Source organism: Orcinus orca, chromosome 20, assembly GCF_937001465.1.
Source record: "Orcinus orca chromosome 20, mOrcOrc1.1, whole genome shotgun sequence".
In the NCBI taxonomy this organism is placed as follows: domain Eukaryota; kingdom Metazoa; phylum Chordata; class Mammalia; order Artiodactyla; family Delphinidae; genus Orcinus; species Orcinus orca.
Window position 1 is genome coordinate 33,812,280 of NC_064578.1, and position 18,834 is coordinate 33,831,113.

The 18,834-nt window shown below is 39.0% G+C and overlaps 1 protein-coding gene across 2 annotated transcripts in view; it reads right to left on the reverse strand.

Annotated features, from left to right (window-relative positions):
- Positions 1-2,871: 2,871 nt before the first annotated feature.
- Positions 2,872-18,834, reverse strand: part of TENT4B (terminal nucleotidyltransferase 4B) — a 61,609-nt gene continuing 45,646 nt past the window's right edge. Inside the window, exons 3-12 of one of the 2 annotated variants that reach the window (XM_033418897.2) lie at positions 17,816-17,862; positions 16,263-16,383; positions 15,053-15,160; positions 12,310-12,438; positions 11,347-11,560; positions 9,484-9,610; positions 9,278-9,381; positions 8,995-9,041; positions 6,683-6,847; positions 2,872-5,522 (exon numbers count right to left, since the gene is read on the reverse strand). In XM_033418897.2, the coding sequence (XP_033274788.1) occupies positions 5,346-5,522; positions 6,683-6,847; positions 8,995-9,041; positions 9,278-9,381; positions 9,484-9,610; positions 11,347-11,560; positions 12,310-12,438; positions 15,053-15,160; positions 16,263-16,383; positions 17,816-17,862 (1,239 nt within the window). In that variant the 3' untranslated portion in view covers positions 2,872-5,345. Of the gene's footprint in view, positions 5,523-6,682; positions 6,848-8,994; positions 9,183-9,277; positions 9,382-9,483; positions 9,611-11,346; positions 11,561-12,309; positions 12,439-15,052; positions 15,161-16,262; positions 16,384-17,815; positions 17,863-18,834 lie in introns of both variants that reach the window. The other variant, XM_004264883.3, reaches the window with a different exon arrangement.

Sequence of the window (18,834 nt, forward strand, 5' to 3'; positions counted from 1 at the left end):
GGCTGCCACCTATCCTCTCATCTTTAACACCATGCGATAAGACGGTGCTTCTTAGTAGTGAGTACAGTGCGAAGACTCTGATACTTGTAACAAGTCTTTGAATTGTTTTAGGATTACAGGACTTTCAAAAGACTTCTTTAAAAAACAGTGACTGGAAGTTTCAGTACGTAAAAATCAGAGGGAGGGGATCTTAAATTTCAGAGATTATGTTTAGGGACAAAGAGACATGCTGTGAAAAGCCGCAACCAAATATAAAAGGTAATATGGAATGATTTAGGGAACAGCTATGAATTGCACAGAACCCAAGCAGAAAGCGGAAGAGAAATTTAAACTCAAAGAAAGTGGCTGATAACCAAAAATCTCATTCTCTTCGAAAAGTACGGCTGACTAATCCATAAGAGACAAGGACTACATTTCACCAAGTTACTGGCTTTACAGAATGCTTCTCCTGGGCCCCTTTCTTCTCCCCTCCCCACCCACCCCACCAGTGGGTAACGACCAGCTTGTTTTACTTCATAACCTCTCGTTACCACAGCATCTTTAAGATAAAACAACACTCCTAACAAATTCATCCAGACTGTTTCCTTAGTGGAGACCTTCCCTGTAATCAGGACACGTAGAAGCTGCTGCAATGAAAAGAAGCCATGGCTGTGTGGAACCAAAAAGACTTAAATTAAAACGCAAAATTAAGATGATGTGCAAATACCAATCAACACGTTCGCTGAAATACACAAAATAAGAGAACACCTGACTTCCCTGTTAGCATCTGTTCTTACTGACATGGCTAACATGTCTCTCAGTAAATCCAGGAGATACCTCAAGCGTTTAGTCATCAAAGGGGATGCACTATCTATCTCCATTTCTCTGGTTCAGCCTCTTTCTAAAGTGTTACCTCCTTCAGGCTAGTAGACTCTGGACTAGGCTAAACTTAAACTTAATAAGGCACATACTCAAGCAGAAAATATAAAGGCCAAATACTCAGGAAAAAAAAAAAAAACCCAACCTGACATGAGGAAAACAAACATTAGCACATTAGCAGTTTATGAGCTAAAAGCTGTCCTTAAGTAAATATTTAACTCTGGATATAAAACAGATCAGCAGACTTTATAAGCAATTCCTTTGGTTAACAATTTTGTCAGCATTCAATGTATACAGACATTTAGTTCATTCTCTTTGAAGAAAAAATGTTGCTTAAGGTGTAAAGTCAAGACAACTCACAAGAAGATGGTCGAGAAAAAGGCTCCTGGGTGATGTAGGGTTTTCAAGTCATGCAAGTACTCTCCAGGGTAAAATCTGGCTTGTTTCTTAGTTATGGTAACTACCAAGTAGCATATTAAAATTCATTCTTTAACATTATTCCACCCATAAATGTTCTAACAAAATTGCAGGCAGTTAAGAGTCTTGAGGTTTAGAAACTGAGACAAGGTAAAGACACCACTTCCAAAGAATTACTTACACGTATCTTTGATCCCACTTCAATGCTACATCATCCTCTCTCTACACACTTCACTAGATGTCACTGATGAAAATTAGGATAAAGAGCAACTGTTAACTATAACTTTCCTACTCAGGTTTAATAGTCATTTATTGAATACTCCGCTCACAAAATACTTTACGAGAATGTTGCTTTCCACTAATTCAATGAGAGTAAATTAATGAGAGTAAGAACTGATGGATAAGCATAAACTCTTCTGATTATTAATTCTGACATTTTAATATTTATCACAGCAAAATTGGGAATATTTTTTATACTTTACCATTTAATGCCTGAAAAGTTAATTGAGAAGCAACCAACTTCCTATCAACATTCCAAGTTAGTGACTGAAACACTGAGAAATCAACAGCGTCTGATAACTGAGGGAACTGCTTGGTTTCAAACTCTAGATGGATATTAAAGTTGAGAAGATACGTCATGAACAATAAAAATAGCAGCAAAACTTATCAATAATACCCATGGTGAGTCCTAGGGATTTCTACAGAGCAACTTAAAAAACTACGTCCTAGTCATCAGGGAGGTCTTTGCAATGGATACACGTCACAGCAATAGGGTCCTGCAGCTCAGAGCAGCCATACTCTCTCGTGACCCACCTACAGTTCAGAACCCCCAAACACTAGGCCATAGCTTAAGGCAATGAAAAGAAAACACAAGGAGATTTAAGACTCCAGAGGAAAAAAGGCTATTAAAAATGCTCTCCCTACCGCACGTGTTTTGCTCTGTAAAGACTTTATCCGGGAATATCTGGAGCCAAAGCAAATGACCTAAATATTAAACCTAAATATTAATGAGAGGCTCAAAATGCAAGGAAATGGAAAACACTCAAAACAGGACAAAAATATAATATGATCAACTGGTGAAGCCTGGAGGGCGACTACATGTAAAAGCAGCGGGTCCCACAGATCAGAGCTAGACTTGCAAGCCACGCGCAACATCTCCAAACAGATCAAAGACGCTAAAAACTGGGCACCTTCACGGACACCTTCAAAATGGAAGAAAAAGTGCATTGACCTTTATCATCAAAGCATAACCACTCAGGTTTTGTGCTGACACCTCTATGACCCATCAGCAACCTCTAAAAACCAGTATTTTGAAAAGTTTATTATGACTTTTTAAGGAGCTTCCACACCAGCCAGGTACACATACGCCACTGCCAGAGAAATGTCACCACAGTGAGGCCGGATTTGTAAAACCCCATTCTACAAGTACTAGCAAAGGCAGGTTATGACTCATGGATATGGATGGACTATAATATTTAAATGGCATGTTTCTGACATAGTCACAAAATCTTTATAGAAACTATTTAAACTCAGAAAAGAAAAAAGACAGGAGTCAAATACAGAGATGAAATGTACAAAACAAATGAGCAGGCAAACTAAAAGTTCTTGAAAGTATTTTACTTCAGGTTGAAAAATGAACAGCTTCCACACCGTTCATTGCAAGATACACAGTATTCACGAATACAATGCTGGTCATTTGAGGAAATGTACACACCTCAATTTCTCCTTCATGCTTTTCTTTTAGAAAGATACTGTTTACCAAAAAGAAACGTCAGCAGTACAGGAAAAACTATTTTCCCAATAAATTTACGAAAACCTAAGATTCCCAATGGAATCAAGATTATCTTCCCGCTACCACCACCTTAATATAATCACATGCTTATTGAAACACTAATATCTGCACCCTAAGAGTACATTTACTTTCAACAATGAGGGTGATTCTTTAAAAAAAAAACTTCAGTGTGGTAAATGTAACATGGATCTCTGCAAGTATTAAGTGTCTGAAATAGGCAGCTAATACTGGATTTAATATTATTTTATAAATAATTGTTCCCTTAGCAGTAAACATAAGTCTACACATTCACAATAGTCCTAGAAAATAAATACTGTGATTATGCACAATGTTATGACAAACTAGTTTCAAAAAACAGAAGCTCAACATCTTGATAAAAATTCTGATCAGAATAAAATGTGACTCTAAAATTTAAAACATTGTCAAAATAACATCACATTTAAAATCTTCCACGGTTTACACAAGTATTATGAACTTCCAGTTTTGGAACACATTTTTTTGTTGTGAATTAAAATACGAACTCATTGAAAACTGTTAATTTCAGTGATGACATCAGTTTTGGTCTTATTTTAGCATTATTTTCTTTATAAAAAGTTGCACTAAATGTCCATTAATGGTCTGATTGGTCTTCAGTATTTCATAAACATACATAAAAGAAATTCCTAAAAGCCAATAGTACTTTATATGTATATATTTATAAAAGAATCTCATCTCAGAAATGGCTGTAATTAACAGAGCCAGACATAGTGATGCTGAACATAAAGAGTGTTCACCTTGAAAGAAAGCGTTTTCAGAAATATCACTTACATTCTATTAAATACTTCCAACCGAGTTTCAAACTCAACATGTGATGAATAACAGAATTACACATCTCATTTGCACTCAAAACTGACCATAACCAAAATTTACAGCATGATTGAAACAAGCCAATGTTTAAAAAAGTTTTAATTAAAGATAACAATTCCATGAAAGGAGAGGATAAAGAATGGGATGACAAGAAGTATTTGGTCTTAATAAGGCAATACAAAATAGATCCATTATCAAAGACCATTTAATTTTTAAAGATCAACAATACCAAAAGCATAAAGTGGAGTATAAGAAAATAGTTTTTTATAAGTATGATTTAATTAAAGCTGTTTACAGTTATTCTCTCCCACAGTAGTTAAGCATGAATTTAAAAAAGAATAAGAGATGAGAAAAACAAGCACACGCAGCACACAGGGTTAGAGGAGCCAGCATGCAACGTCTGTGGAACTCGAGGTTTCCCTGCAACAGGAATGGGACCAGACGTGGGTGGCCTTTTTTTTTTTTCCTATTAGGAAGAAAAGAAAAAAAAAAAAAGACTGCAAAGGAAACAAACACAAAGTCATGTAATTGCCCATTGCCCAAGACGACAGCACTATAGAAAACAGTTGCAAGTCAATTCTTAGAGATGACTAGAGATTTTTCAGTGTTTACACAAAAGTACATAGTACGTATGTTCTTTTTTTTTTGTTTTTTGTTTTTTTACAAAATAAAGTAAACGTCATTTGCCACCATAACCTTTTCTTTAGAGAGGAAAATTTTTGCAGCAGGTCACAAGGGTTCTATTAAGTCATTTCAATGTTGAGGAAACAAATTGAGTAATAGAACTAATCACTTCCCTATAGATGGATGTTAAGATGACAATTCAGATTATTTTTCAAACTAATCCTGAGAAAAATCTGTTTACAATTTAAACAGTAATGTTATGTAAAAAGTATTAACAAATCCACTATTACAAATATCAATTTCCTATATGGTCATCTATATATACACACAATAAAATGGTAAATATATGCAAAAATATTAAAAAAAAAAAAAACATGCACAGATCACTTTCCCCTTTGAAATCTGGACTTCCTATAAGATACCTGTGTTTTCCTTCCCCACCCCATCCTCTGAAATTGTTTCTTGTTTCTATCACCCTACCCACACTGAATACTATTCCCTATAACTCTGCATAAAGCCAATGAGAAATAGATTTATTTTACATTCAAGCTTTAAATCTTAAAATGACCCTGTTATAGCATATGACTTATCAAATGAGCAGCCTTTTTTTCCCCCCTTTTTTGCGTGCTTTTTGTTTTTGCAGTTGTCAGTCTTCATGATCCATTCCGTGGCGAGCTGGGAAAAAACGCAGTTGCTAAATCAACGTCTGAACAGTGTAAGGCTCCCGAATGTTTCCCAGGAGTCCCTATCCAACTGTCCTGAGCATGAGATCATTGCACACAGAAGACAGTCCATCGTACAACGCCGACTATCTACAAAGGTCTGAGAGGGGGGCGTCCCTCTTGTGTTTCCTCTTTTTGCCATGGTAATACTGATTATTTGATTTGCCTTGATGTTGTTTGTTTGTCATCAAGGAACCATGGCTTGTTTGGGTTGTACCTTGGAAGCCTTTGCTGGAAGAACGAAAGAGCCTTGCTGATCCATGCTGCAGAGAAGGAAAGCGGTCAAAAAGACATCAGTATTGCAGATTCAACAGAGCACTGGCTAAGACCTACCTCGGGGAGCTTTCATAACTAGGAACACGCTGACTTATCTAGCAGGCAGAAAACGATGCTACAGGGGTTAACTCTCTCGGGCTCTAAAACTTTTAAATATCAAAAAACATAGACCACTTCTTCTGTTAAGAAGAAGCCCTGTCTTCTTAACAGAGTATATGCAATGTAAGGCTTTTCTTAAGGAGCCTATCAACCGATACACCACGTAACAAATGGCATTACTGGAAGAAGCTGTCAGACATGCAGGTGTGTTGCCAGGTCAGGGGTCATCACAGCCAGCCACTCCTTTCCTGCTATCACGTGTCACTTTAATTGCCATTTCTAAACGAGTCTGTGTTTGGTGCACATGACTACAGGTAAAGTGGATTCTGAGAGTCAAGTCACACATGAGGTGACTGACATTAACAGTCCATCTGTACTGCCAAGGGGCCTTCCCCAGGGTCCCTGATGTACTGGGAGAGGGTGTGATGGCCTTAGGCCAGAGTCTAGTACAAAATGACTTCTTCCCCTCATTTTGATTCATTACTCACGATGAATAAAATTTCAGGCAACTGAAAAACTTCCAATAGAGTGTCTCTGTGGCCTTTTTAAGTCAAAGCTAAAGCTAGTCAGCTGACCATGGCTGACTGCTGTCTGATCATTTCAACACAGGCAACCAGGTATTGAATTTTAAAATAAAAAAGGATACATTATTCCCAGATGTGCACAACACTGCAATGAGGTCATGCAAAAACTTCACGTGAGTTTACTTCAAGTACAGCTGAAACTTTGTATAACTTGAAGCAATTTTTTTTTATGCTGAATCTGTAATAAGGTGGGTTGGCCAGGACATCTTATAAGGACCAGGTGCTAGATTCCCACAAAGGTTTATGTTACACTGGTGTCTCACAAAGATCCTCAGGACATCCTGTTACTAGAAGCACTGTCATGCTTTGGCACCTCTTAGAACAAAATATGTTTGTTTTTTAACCTAGAGCTTTCTTTAAACCCATAATGTGTATGAATACATATGTATATATGTATATGCACGTACAAAACTCTAAATATTCTATACGGAATATTAACAATCAAAAACACAAATTCCACACACCTGGGATTTGTTGGTGCTGTTGGATATGTTAGTGGTCTGGGTGCTCTGCATTTTCCCGCCTGCCTGAGAGGACTCCAAGGACACATCCTGCGACCCTACCCGGTTCCCAGTGGACGGGCGGCAGAGCAGCTGTTTCGGGGTTTTGCACGGTGTCGCGTCGGAATCCTAACACAAGTCACATGAATTATAATGTGACACAGTAATAATTTAGACATTCAATATTAAGAAAGGAAAAGAACTTCAGCTAAGCACTCTCTGGACTAAGTCTAATAAATATTTGGGAGTTAAAGGAAGCACACTGAGGAATTTATAAAATTAACTGCTTAAGTTTTCTTCCAAACATTTAAAGTGGCTTATTCTATCAGAGGGTTTCTGTTCATTGTTAAATCCACTGCCCACGCCTGACCTTGTTAATCGGCCTTGAAGGAGCTCATAGAGGTCCAAGTTTATTTGCATTTTTATTTACAGAAAATGAACCATGGTAGAGTGGAAAGAGCATGGTAAAGAGTGAGGACCTAGGTCCCGGTCCCTGATTCAATGTCTTCAACCAAATACAAAACAGTCACTTTACAAAGCTCGGTCTCTCAGAGTCTGCGATGACAAATCAGCGCTCCCTGCACCGAACACACCGAGTGGACCAGACTTCCCAGAGACACCGGTCTGAGCCCACCTGTTTCGGGGCTGCTGGGGCCGTGACTGCTACTCTTTCCTCAGCTCTACCTTTCCCCTCACACTCTGCCCAGCATTTCAGAGACACATACTCTCAGTCCCTAAGGTGCCCTCTCGAGGCTGTGTCTGCTTTTGCCCCTGTGTCTGTGACATCTAACTCAGCATTCTGTCCTCCACAGCTCTGCTCTAGGAACCACAACTGCCCACAGGTAGATCCTGCATGTGAGCGTTTACGACTCCATTATGATAAACGGTCATCGTCGACAACGGAAAACTACGCCTCTTCCATATTTACAATTTTTTTTTTTTTTTTTTTTTGCGGTACGCGGGCTCTCGGAGCATTGTGGCCTCTCCCATTGCGGAACACAGGCTCCGGACCTGCAGGCTCAGCGGCCATGGCTCACGGGCCCAACCGCTCCACGGCATGTGGGATCTTCCGGGACCGGGGCACAAACCCGCATCCCCTGCATCGGCAGGCAGACTCTCAACCACTGCGCCACCAGGGAAGCCTTCCTCTTCCATATTTAGATTATTTTATGTTATACACTTAATGAAGCCAATAAAGCCCATTTTATTAATAGATCTTGATTTTAAGTAAACTCAGGATAAGACAGAAAGTAGATTAGGGATTTCCAGGGCACAGGGGGAGAGAAGAAATTAGGGACTGCTAATAGGTTTGTTTTTGGGGTGATGGAAATGTCCTGGAATTAGATAGTGGTATAGCTGCACAATATTATAAATATGCTAAAAGAAAACCACTTAAGTTGTACATTTCTAAATGGTGAACAAGAGAGTATATATCCCATTTATATACAATTTTGAAACAGACAAAACTAATCTATGGTATTAGAAAATCGTAGTGGTGGTTACCTCTGAGGGTAAGATTGGGAATTTACTTGAAAACATCATGAGGAAACTCTTTGGGGTGATGGTAATAGTCTGTATCTTGTTAGGATTTGGTGTTACACATGTGTATGCATTTGTTAAAATTTAGTAAATGTATAATTAAGATTTCCTTATATGTTAATTTTATATCAAAAGAGAAAACTGGACAAACACTGAACTGTGGTTAATGACAAGCACACAACAGTGCTTTGTGGGAAGTGTGCTAATGTCTGCAATACTTTGACATGTATCAAAGAATAAGATGAACTGGTGAATGAATGGACAGCTCTGTGATAAGCCAGTAAAATGTTAATGGTAGAATCTAGTGGTGGTGTATATGGATGTTCACTAAAATCCTTTCACTTTTGGCTGTATGCTTGAAAATTTGAACACAATGTTGAGAAAAAGTATAATCATAGGGCTTCCCTGGTGGCGCAGTGGTTGAGAGTCCGCCTGCCAATGCTGGGGACGCGGGTTCGTGCCCCGGTCCGGGAGGATCCCACATGCCGCAGAGCGGCTGGGCCCGTGGGCCATGGCCACTGAGCCTGCGCGCCCGGAGCCTGTGCTCCGCAACGGGAGAGGTGACAACAGTGAGAGGCCCGCGTACTGCAAGAAAAAAAAAAAAAGTACAATCATAAAGTTATTAAAATTTCCCAGGAACAAATAAGAAAATGAGCTAGCCTTGGCTCTCTAGATAGAGTTACCCCCAACAGAACTCCTAAGGGTCTAGGTTTAGAAAACAACGTCTTCATACTTACGACGTCACTAGAGCTGGACTGTGTAGCGGAAGAGGAAGACACTGGACCTGATGAAGAGTTTGAAGAGTGTTTACTAACAGATTCCGAAGTTTTACTTCTACATTTTCCAAGGGCTTCATTTTCTTCAGATAGATTATTATTACATTTATCTAACTGCTGAGTATCTACTATCAAGGTAACACCATTTCCTGAAAGAGTGGCAAAAGATTGGAAAACGTTTCTTCCCATTAAGCACACACAACACAGAAAAGCCTCTAATACTCAATCGATGAAAAACTCTTACCATTGCATGAAGGCTCAGGCCTATTCTGCAAGCCCCACTGCTTTGATATCCAGTCTCTATATGTGGCAACTTCATCTGTTACTCTAATTATTCTACCTAATATGCTGCAAGTGTTTAAAAAAAAAAAGAGGGGAGGTACATTAATTTGAAGATAAGAAGCCACAACCAATTTTGACCCAATGGGCTGATTTTAGTTAAACTTTTACCTCTCCGTTTCGTTGTTGGGATAGTACTTTGCTATTGGCGATACAGCATGACTCAGAACAACGTAGGCATAATCAAAGGCCTGTTTCACTTGCATGGCCCCATATGAACTCCTTCCAACATCATTACCTTTAAAAGAAATATATACAAAAGACATTAAACCTTACCGTGGCTTAAAATGAACTAAATGTTTTTGAGCCCTCTTCTGGGAGAGCAAGGGCACTCACTATCCTGCTAGAGCGGCACTCAGAATCTGAGCTGTCAGTCGGTCCCACAGCTCCCCAGACTCTATAAACGCGTGCATCACGCATAAATATGTTCTTATGTCATATAAATTGCCTAAATGTCTTCTGGCCCAACAGGACTATCCCATACACGGTCATGCAAATAAAAGAAGTAACTGTCTGGTTTTCCCTAAGAGGGAAACCAAGCTAAATTATAAATACTTATTTTTTGCTTGGTAGGTATACAGACATCTCCTTCACTAAATTATGAGCTTCTAAAAAGCAAGGACCATCTTTCTGAAAAAACCTTTGTGTCCTTTATGTAGGGTAGGCTCCCAGTAAACATTTCCTCAATGAATAAACACAGAACTTTCTTTTTTTTATTGGCCGCACTGCGCGGCATATGGAATCCTAGTTCCCCGACCAGGGATCGAACCTGAGCCCCCTACATTGGAAGGGCAGAGTCTTAACCACTGGACCGCCAGGGAAGTCACCACACAGAACTATTAATGTTTATAAGATGGCTATTCAAGCCAGAAAAGGGCTCCTAGGTAACTACTCTATCTCTTAACTCCCTTTCCTTACTCATTTTCAAGGCCAATACATTAAAAGCAAATGACTAAAAGCATTTCCATTGAAGTCCGATAACACGGAATCTAAATATTTTACAATTATATCAGGAAAAAATATTGCCCAGAAAAACTAGGATACAAGCAAGCAAACACAGCATCATGAAAGCACAGGAGGAATTCATTTTCTGCTCACTTTTAAGCCAACATAAAGCTGGAAAAAGCACAGGGAGACTATGCAAAATTAAAAAGAAGGGGTCCAAAGGGAAAGTAAACTATCTCTTGGTACCCTTTCCCTCATGAATTCTGAGACATATGAGCGAGCTCACTCCCTCTAAGGACCTCAAAATCCTCACTTAAAGCGCCGTTTGACACCTGGTTAGAATCAGAAGCAGTGAGGACGCAAGAAAGAAGAAAAATGGCACCAAACTGGAGATGCACAAACCCACCCATATAGTTAATACCCATTCTCCTTTGCCTTTAAGAGTCGAATGGATTCCACTCCCAACTCATTTGGAAGTATGCAATGTGTTTTCCTGCTGTGTGTGTGTGTTTATGTTCATGTGTTTGCTTATAAAATATTTTGAGGGCTTCCCTGGTGGCGCAGTGGTTGAGAGTCCGCCTGCAGATGCAGGGGACACGGGTTCGTGCCCCGGTCCGGGAAGATCCCACATACCGCGGAGCGGCTGGGCCCGTGAGCCATGGCCGCTGAGCCTGCGCGTCCGGAGCCTGTGCTCCGCAACGGGAGAGGCCACGACAGTGAGAGGCCCGCGTACCGCAAAAAAATATATATATATATTTTGAGGAAAAAAAAAATGACTACTACAAGTTAATGCTTAATTTTTCATCTGAAGAGAGTTTAAAGTACAATATGATGACTGACAATGCCCTTTTCTTTCTTTTTCTTTTTTTGGCCGCACTGCGAGGCCTGCGGGATCTCAGTTCCCCCGACCAGGGATTGAACCCAGGCCCTCAGCAGTGAAAGCGTGGAGTGAGTCCTAACCACTGGACTGCCAGGGAATTCCCAATGCCTTTTTCTTTGAATGTCCATAAATTTACCTAAATTCAATACCTGGTTGTAAAGGATCTTCAATATAAAGCATGGATGGCCTGTAGCCATCTAGCATATTTTTCTGTACTTCATCTTTGGCCACATAGGAACCACCATCCTTTATCCGGATGCCAGTCTTTAAATAATTGAAGTGTCGTCCATATAATTCAAAAAATTCTATTAAGAGAACACCATAGTTTGTATTGGGGATGCAAGCATCTTCCCTGGGATGTAACTAAAATGAGAAGAAAAAGAATTATATTGGACTTTCTCTAAATTCAAGGTGAGGATAATAAATGACATTCTAACTTCTATAAACAGTATTATTATAATTTTGCCTTAGCATAGCAGCCAATAGGTCATGGAGTCAGAGCAGGCTAATCATAATAGTACTTCTGTTATAGACAACCTAAATTAAAGCCCCATGGGTGTGGGGGGACCTGGTGGGGGACAATTTATAAGGCTGAATTTTACAGCTGCCCCAGGATGCTGAGAGCGCGGGCTTGGCCCAACATCAGGGAAGTCATTCTGACTCACCAGCGAGTCACAGTTGGCAACACTGCGCCACATAAATACTAAATACGCTCACTGACGAGATTAAGACTTCTAACTCATCTTAACCAGACAGCAAATCTCAACTCCAGCTAAACTTACAAGAGTAGTTGCTTAGAAGACATTCTTAATTTTGGCCTTTGTGTTACTATTTACACCTATGGAAACCACACCATACTTTAGCATGCTAAAATTTGCAGTGAAAAGTCTCAAAAATACGAGAGCACACGGGATTAAAAATAAATATTCTTCCCTAGGGATTTTAAAGTACTTATTTGCTAAATTATAAAAAGGTACCTAGTTTAAAGGGAAAAGTCGTAAGTAATCAAGGGAAACACTCTAATTAGAGCTTGATTTAAATTTTTTCCAAAATGATTCCCAACTGATTTATTTTAAAAAATGTTTAGTGTACACTAGTATGGTATAACTTACCTGAAGGAAACTCACTGCCATTAAAAAGAGACTATAAGAACCAATTCCACCTGTAAATACTTCATTAAGGTCCCTCTGTAATAAGAACTGTTTCAATACTAAAACCAAGTATGGTAATACAGGATATTTCTGGAAAAGAAAATTGTATTTTCAATGAATTCCTACATCAATAACAGCTCTAAGCATTAACAGCATATATGGTCTCTAAGTATAAACTGGTCCTTACATTACAAACTTTGGTGGACATACGTAATATACTTAATTTTCTATTTTAAAAACAAGCTATAAAAAAGTAAGCTATAAGTAATTAAGGATTGTCTCCTCACATCTAAAATCTAAAACATGTAGACGTAAATGACAGCAGCCAAGCACTCACTACAGGACAGAAACGCTAGCAATACATATTTTGTGACACTCATTTATGACCATTACCGAATAATATTCAATTATAAATAGGTAACAGAAACAGTACAGGACAATGTCTCAATTCTTTTTTTTTTTTTTTTTTTTTTGGCCACACCTCCCAGCTTGCAGGATCTTAGTTCCCCGACCAGGGGTCGAATCCAGGCCCCATGTAGTGAAAGCGCAGAGTCCTAACCACTGGACCGCCAGGGAATTCCCATCTCTTGAAGCACTAAATCAGTGGGATTTTAAAGAATCACTTCTTGCAGGCGGCACTCCATAGGCAGACCAGGGTCCTTCAGACGATTCTGCAGAGCCCAGAAGCAGGAGCCATCCTGCCTGCTGTTCTCCATGCGGGCGGGTGAACACACAGACCCACCTTCTGTGCTTTACAAAGAAGGGTGAGAACGTCCATACTGGCCAATAGGGAGAGTGTGAGTCTGTCTGTCACTCAGGCACACACTCATTAAGTTCTCTCCACAAGCCAGGCCCTAGGCTAGGGATGCTGAGGGGAACAAAGCAAGCACAAACATCGAGAAAGAAGTCAACAGCCATCACCTAGGGCGGCAGAATTACTAGTGATTTCCACTCTTTTCTTGACACTTACAATGGAAACAAACTGCTTCCATAAGAAAGAAAAAAGTTTAAACTTTTGCAAATCATGTCGAAGTAAGCAGGCACGAGAAACAACAAAAATATGGAGAAATAATCATTTTTAAACACTACAGCTGAACTCAGAAATATAGTCTCTTTAAAGAACAACTAGGCAAATTTCCAACAGAATTTTTTCTGCATATATCCTCTGACCCAGAAATTCCACTTCCGGGAATCTTCCTACAATTTATTAGTGTAAAGAAAGATGTAGGCATGGAAGGATGTCCACCAAGCACTTTCTGTAACAGAAAAAACCACTGGAAGCAACACCGGGAACTGCTACACAAAGCACAATAATCCTGACGAGGGACAAGCATGTAGTCAGTGAAAAGAATGAAGGAACCCTGACTGTGCTGATACAGAAAAACCCACCAAAATATTAAGTTAGAAAAAAAGTATTAGACATCTTGTATATAGCGTGCTATATTCCTTTTGTTAAACATTTCAAGAAGAGGATAAAAAGCAAAGAAAAAAAGCCGAGGAAGGCACATCCTATGAAGCTGGTCTAAGCATGTAAGGTGTAAGGGTGACTCACTTTTCACTACCCTTTTATACTGGTAAGATTTTTTATCATACTATTATCCTCAATTTTTAAAAAAGTTTCTTTCTGGTGAAAAGAAATTTTATACACACCCAATACCTCCAAAAGAGTGGGATTACAGATAATATTTCTTTTCTTTTTCTGCTTTTCTATACTCTGCTCATTCATACAAGAATATAATGTTTACCACAGGAGAGTTAAAATTTTTTCTGACATAAAAAGAAAAGGTGAACCTGAAGAGCTGCTAAAAAAAAAAAACATCGTGGGGGCTTCCCTGGTGGCACAGTGGTTAAGAATCTGCCTGCCACTGCAGGGTTCGAGCCCTGGTCCAGGAAGATCCCACATGCCACGGAGCAACTAAGCCCGTGAGCCACAACTACTGAGCCTGTGCTCTAGAGCCCGCGTGCTGCCACTACTGAGCCCATGCGACACAACTACTGAAGCCCGCGTGCTCTAGGGCCTGTGCTCCGCAACAAGAGAAGCCACTGCAGTGAGAAGCCCGCGTACTGCAACGAAGAGTAGCCCCCCCGCTCTCAGCAGCTAGAGAAAACCGCGTGCAGCAGAGAAGACCCAATGCAGCCAAAAATTAAATAAACGAATAAAATAAATAAATTTATTTTTTAAAAAAAACATTGTGAATGGAGAGAAATGATATTCTACATAAGCCAAAGCAGTTCACAGTTTTAGTTTTGGGAGAAAAAAGCTGATGGGTTTAAGCATGTGAAATGTGCTGAAGATGATGTTGACAAATTCTGCACTATCTGGGAAGAAAACAGAATAAGCAGAAACAGACTTAAACCACTTCAAGATAAGATAAGGACACCGGCAGGACCTATCTTACAGGTGACTTGGGGATTAAAATCTAGAAAAGGCTCCCTAGAGAGGGTCTTAATCTGAACTCTTGGAGAGAAGTTCTTCAAAAGCTTCCTCAACCCTTAATTCTTACTTGAGGTCACATTATAAATTACTGATTATTACAAGCAGATTCAAGGAAAGTAAACCCACTGCACAGAAAAGAAGCATTTGTCAGCGATACACATAGAAAAATAGTTTAGCCAAGTATATCAGAACACCACCACAACAGAATCTCAAAACACAACTCCATTTCTAACATTTTCACTGAATAAACACTATAAATTCTCTGACCTTGGTAAAATCTTTGATGAGGTCAGCTGCTCTCACACCATTCTGTACATTAAAGCTGATATCAACTTTCACTTCGGTAAAAGAATCTGTTAATTTAATAATAGGTACCTAGAAAGAGAAGACAGGTAAAATTTAAATACTTTAACCAAATTAAATGACAAGATCAGGGGATGGAAGGTTATCAGACCTGAGGTCTTCACCTCCTCATGAGGACATAAAAACACGGAGTACTCTGAACCCTCCACACCATAGCTGACTTGGCTTTCTAGATATTTTACATATTTAGCACTAACCTCATGCAATATATTTGTAGTTTCTACTAACTGAGAGTTTTGAAATCAGGTAACAAAAACGTTCTCAACATCAATATACTTTGGAGAACAGTTTCCAACTCAAGAAAATCCAGAATTATGAACGTCAGCCCACAGCGCCGAACCGTTTCCAATAAGAAAACTGCTAGATTCTTAAGTCACACGCAGTAAGTCGCTGGCCTTTTTGGTCAGTTTTGCAAACAGCCCAAAAAACAACCTAACAAGAGAACTTAAAATGTAAGAATGATTCTCAAAAGAAAAATGATAGGATGATTTATATGCGATATCAGGAATTCTTAAAAAAAAAAAAAAAAAAAAGCTCTATTTCTACCATGCATTAGAAAACTCAGGCCAGCAAACTTTGTGTACCGAACTGGATTTCCAAATTAACAGCTTTTAATAAAAAACAATACAAGTTGTTTTGCTCTAATAAAACCTAATATGCAAAAATCCAAACTTCTAAAATAGACATATTTATTTCTAAAATGAGCTTCTGTGAAAATTCTTTAATGTCCATTCCGTTAGTTAAAATATGACTTGATTTACAAAATTTCAATTAATACAATTCTTCAAGGATACAAAATATGATAGAAAAGCAACAGCTGTACAACTATAAACTTTATCAGATATCCACATTTTTACTTATGTTTTTTATATGAAAAAATCTCTACAGTATTATGTATGATAAATTGAATAATATTTTTTAAAGAAATGTACAACCAGAATAATTCATTTGTCTCACAAACACAACTTTTTATGTACAAGCACTGTGATCATGAACAAAAGGAAGGAATAATTCACTCACAATCCGACGGTGCTCACCAAAATTAAATTTTAATTTTACAAGTTTCATGTATAAGTAACCTAGAGAGTTTAAGATGAAATGTTGAAGAACTTACAGTTGCTTTGTCTAGAACTTTCACCGAATCCTCATCTGCAACCTTATGCTTCCGAAGAGCTTCTTCCAGGGTCCAGAGGGGTAGGTTCTCCCACTTCCCAAACACCACAAGATCGATGTCACTGAACACAGAGCACACACAAGAGTTGTTTCAAGAAGTGAGAAACTGTACTTACTTTAACTCATTCAAGCTACAGACAGCAGGTTAGTACAATGGAACTCTATTTCTCACCCTGCCCATGAAGACTAAATGTGTTGGTGAGGACTGTTTTTAGAGAGGAAGTGGAAACTGGTGATTTTAACAACCTCCTCCTTCTCCTGGTCATTTCCCGGGGTGATTTTAAAAGAAGTAACACCTCAAAAACACCAGTTAACGTTTCCTGTTCATAAAGGCTTCTGGTACTAAAAAACTTAAGACCTTCCAAGTGAATGAGGTTAACTGATTGTGACTTACATTATTAAGTATAAAAAGCAAGATGCAGGCAGTGTATCTAGTATGCTACCATTTGTGTACAAAAGGAAGAAACACAAAAGGAAGAAACACTCCTTTTATATGCATAGAATATCTCTGGAAGGATATGCAAAGAACTGGTAATAGCAGCTCCTCCAAGGAGAGAAACTGGGGGAGAGAGGTGGGATCCAGACTTTGCATTGTAATTGTGTGTGTGCTCTTTTCAAATCTGAACTAGGTAAATGTAGTACTGTTCATAACATTTAATTCAATTATTAGAAAGAGTGACTCAGGTTTTGCTGAGGCTCAGAACCTAAATAAGGAAAAATATTAATGGACTCAAATTGAATATTTTATGGCTTTTGTAGGCCTAAGACAGCAATGGGAAGAATGGAAATTGCTAGGATCCATCCACTTTAACACATTTTAAGTTTGGGTAAAGTAGAGTGAATCAAACTCAAATGAAAAACATGATGGATGCCTAGAGTGCGCTTGAACATTTGTTAAAAGGGTAAATCTCAGGTTGAGTGCTCTTACCACAATAAAAACAAAAACATCATAAATGTTTTTGCTTCGTAAAGACCACAGCATTTCAATTCTTAGAGGACGGGTACTCACTCCTCAAGGAAGTCTTACTAACCCCCCAAATCACCCCCAACACACACACCCCACCCCCAGCTATGGGCCAAGACAGCCCTCATTTGAGAAGACCGAAACAAACAAGAGGCCTGAAAAGACCAAGACTTCCCTCAGAGAAGAGTCTGTACCCTGATTTTCTGAATCAGAACACTGGAACAGGAGCTAATAGTATGAGTTCTCAATAAAAAATGAGAGACCTGGCATTCCAGAGAATACAAAGTTCTAGAGCATAATCAGGTGTTTTACCATAATATGACATTAACATCTGTGTTAGTGGGTTAAGTTACAGGGTTGAGCAGTTCTCTGCAGTGATATTCTACTTCAAGATAATTCAAATAAAATACAGGTAAGTGAATTTTTGTTTCATAAACCTGCTTTGTTTCCACTCTTACACATTCAACAGTCAAAGCGCATACACTCTAAAAAAATGTACAATCCCTTATAAGTGCCATAAATGTACTAACCTAGTAGGTAAATACAGGCCAGTTTTAAAACTTCCAAATATCTGGACCTAAAAGAAAAAAAATTGTTATATTAAAATATCAGATGAAAAGCCACCAAGCTATGGAGAAATGCAGGGTTTTGCCACCCTCTACTGGTAATTTTTAGTACTACAAGAGCATTTTTTTTCTAACACCATGCTTTCATGAAGCGGGATCCCGTGGCTTATAGGCAGACATTCGGAATATAGCTTAAACTTATTAGGTTCAAATATCAAATATGTAGACTTAAATAGAAACCTCTCAAAAGTAATGTTCAGGTCACTAATGTTCCCTGATAATCTAGAGATATAATCACAAATCCTTAACTTTTGTTCTCTCAAAAGGAATCTTCGCATAGATTACTGAATTAGGGTCAGACTACTTCAGTTCCAGGACAAGTGCCAGCCTGTAGGCCATCTCCACAGAGAACACCAGGCACTGTCATTATCACATCATGCTGTGGCATAAAATCAGGACATATCCTATCTCAAACCACAGAGAACAGTGGAAGACTCGGGCAAATATGTGTTTGCAAGTAATTGCAATAAAGGATGAACAATGAAAACAGTTCAACTTTTGAGGTGAGATGGACCCAGGAACCTAATCACAGCCTCGTGCGCCTCATCTGCAAAAAAATTGTGGATAAAATCCCCCACCTCAGAAGGAGGAGGACTGATTTAGATCAGGGTTTCTCAACTTCAGCACTGCTGGCTTCCGGGGCAGATAATTCTTTGTGTTGAGGAGCTGTCCTGTGCATCATGTGATGTTTAGCAACCTCCCTGGCCTCTACTCATTATATGCCAGGAGCACCTCACCAGTCACGATAATAAAAAATGTCTCTGACATTGCCAGATGCCTCCTGGGGGAGAAACTTGTCCCCAGTTGAAAGCTGTCAATCTAGATCACATGGGAGGAACAACGTGGCATACAGTGGCTGCTCAATAAAATATTATTAGTGTCCTCCCCTCTTCCCTGTACCTACAGTATCTTATTTGAAGCTT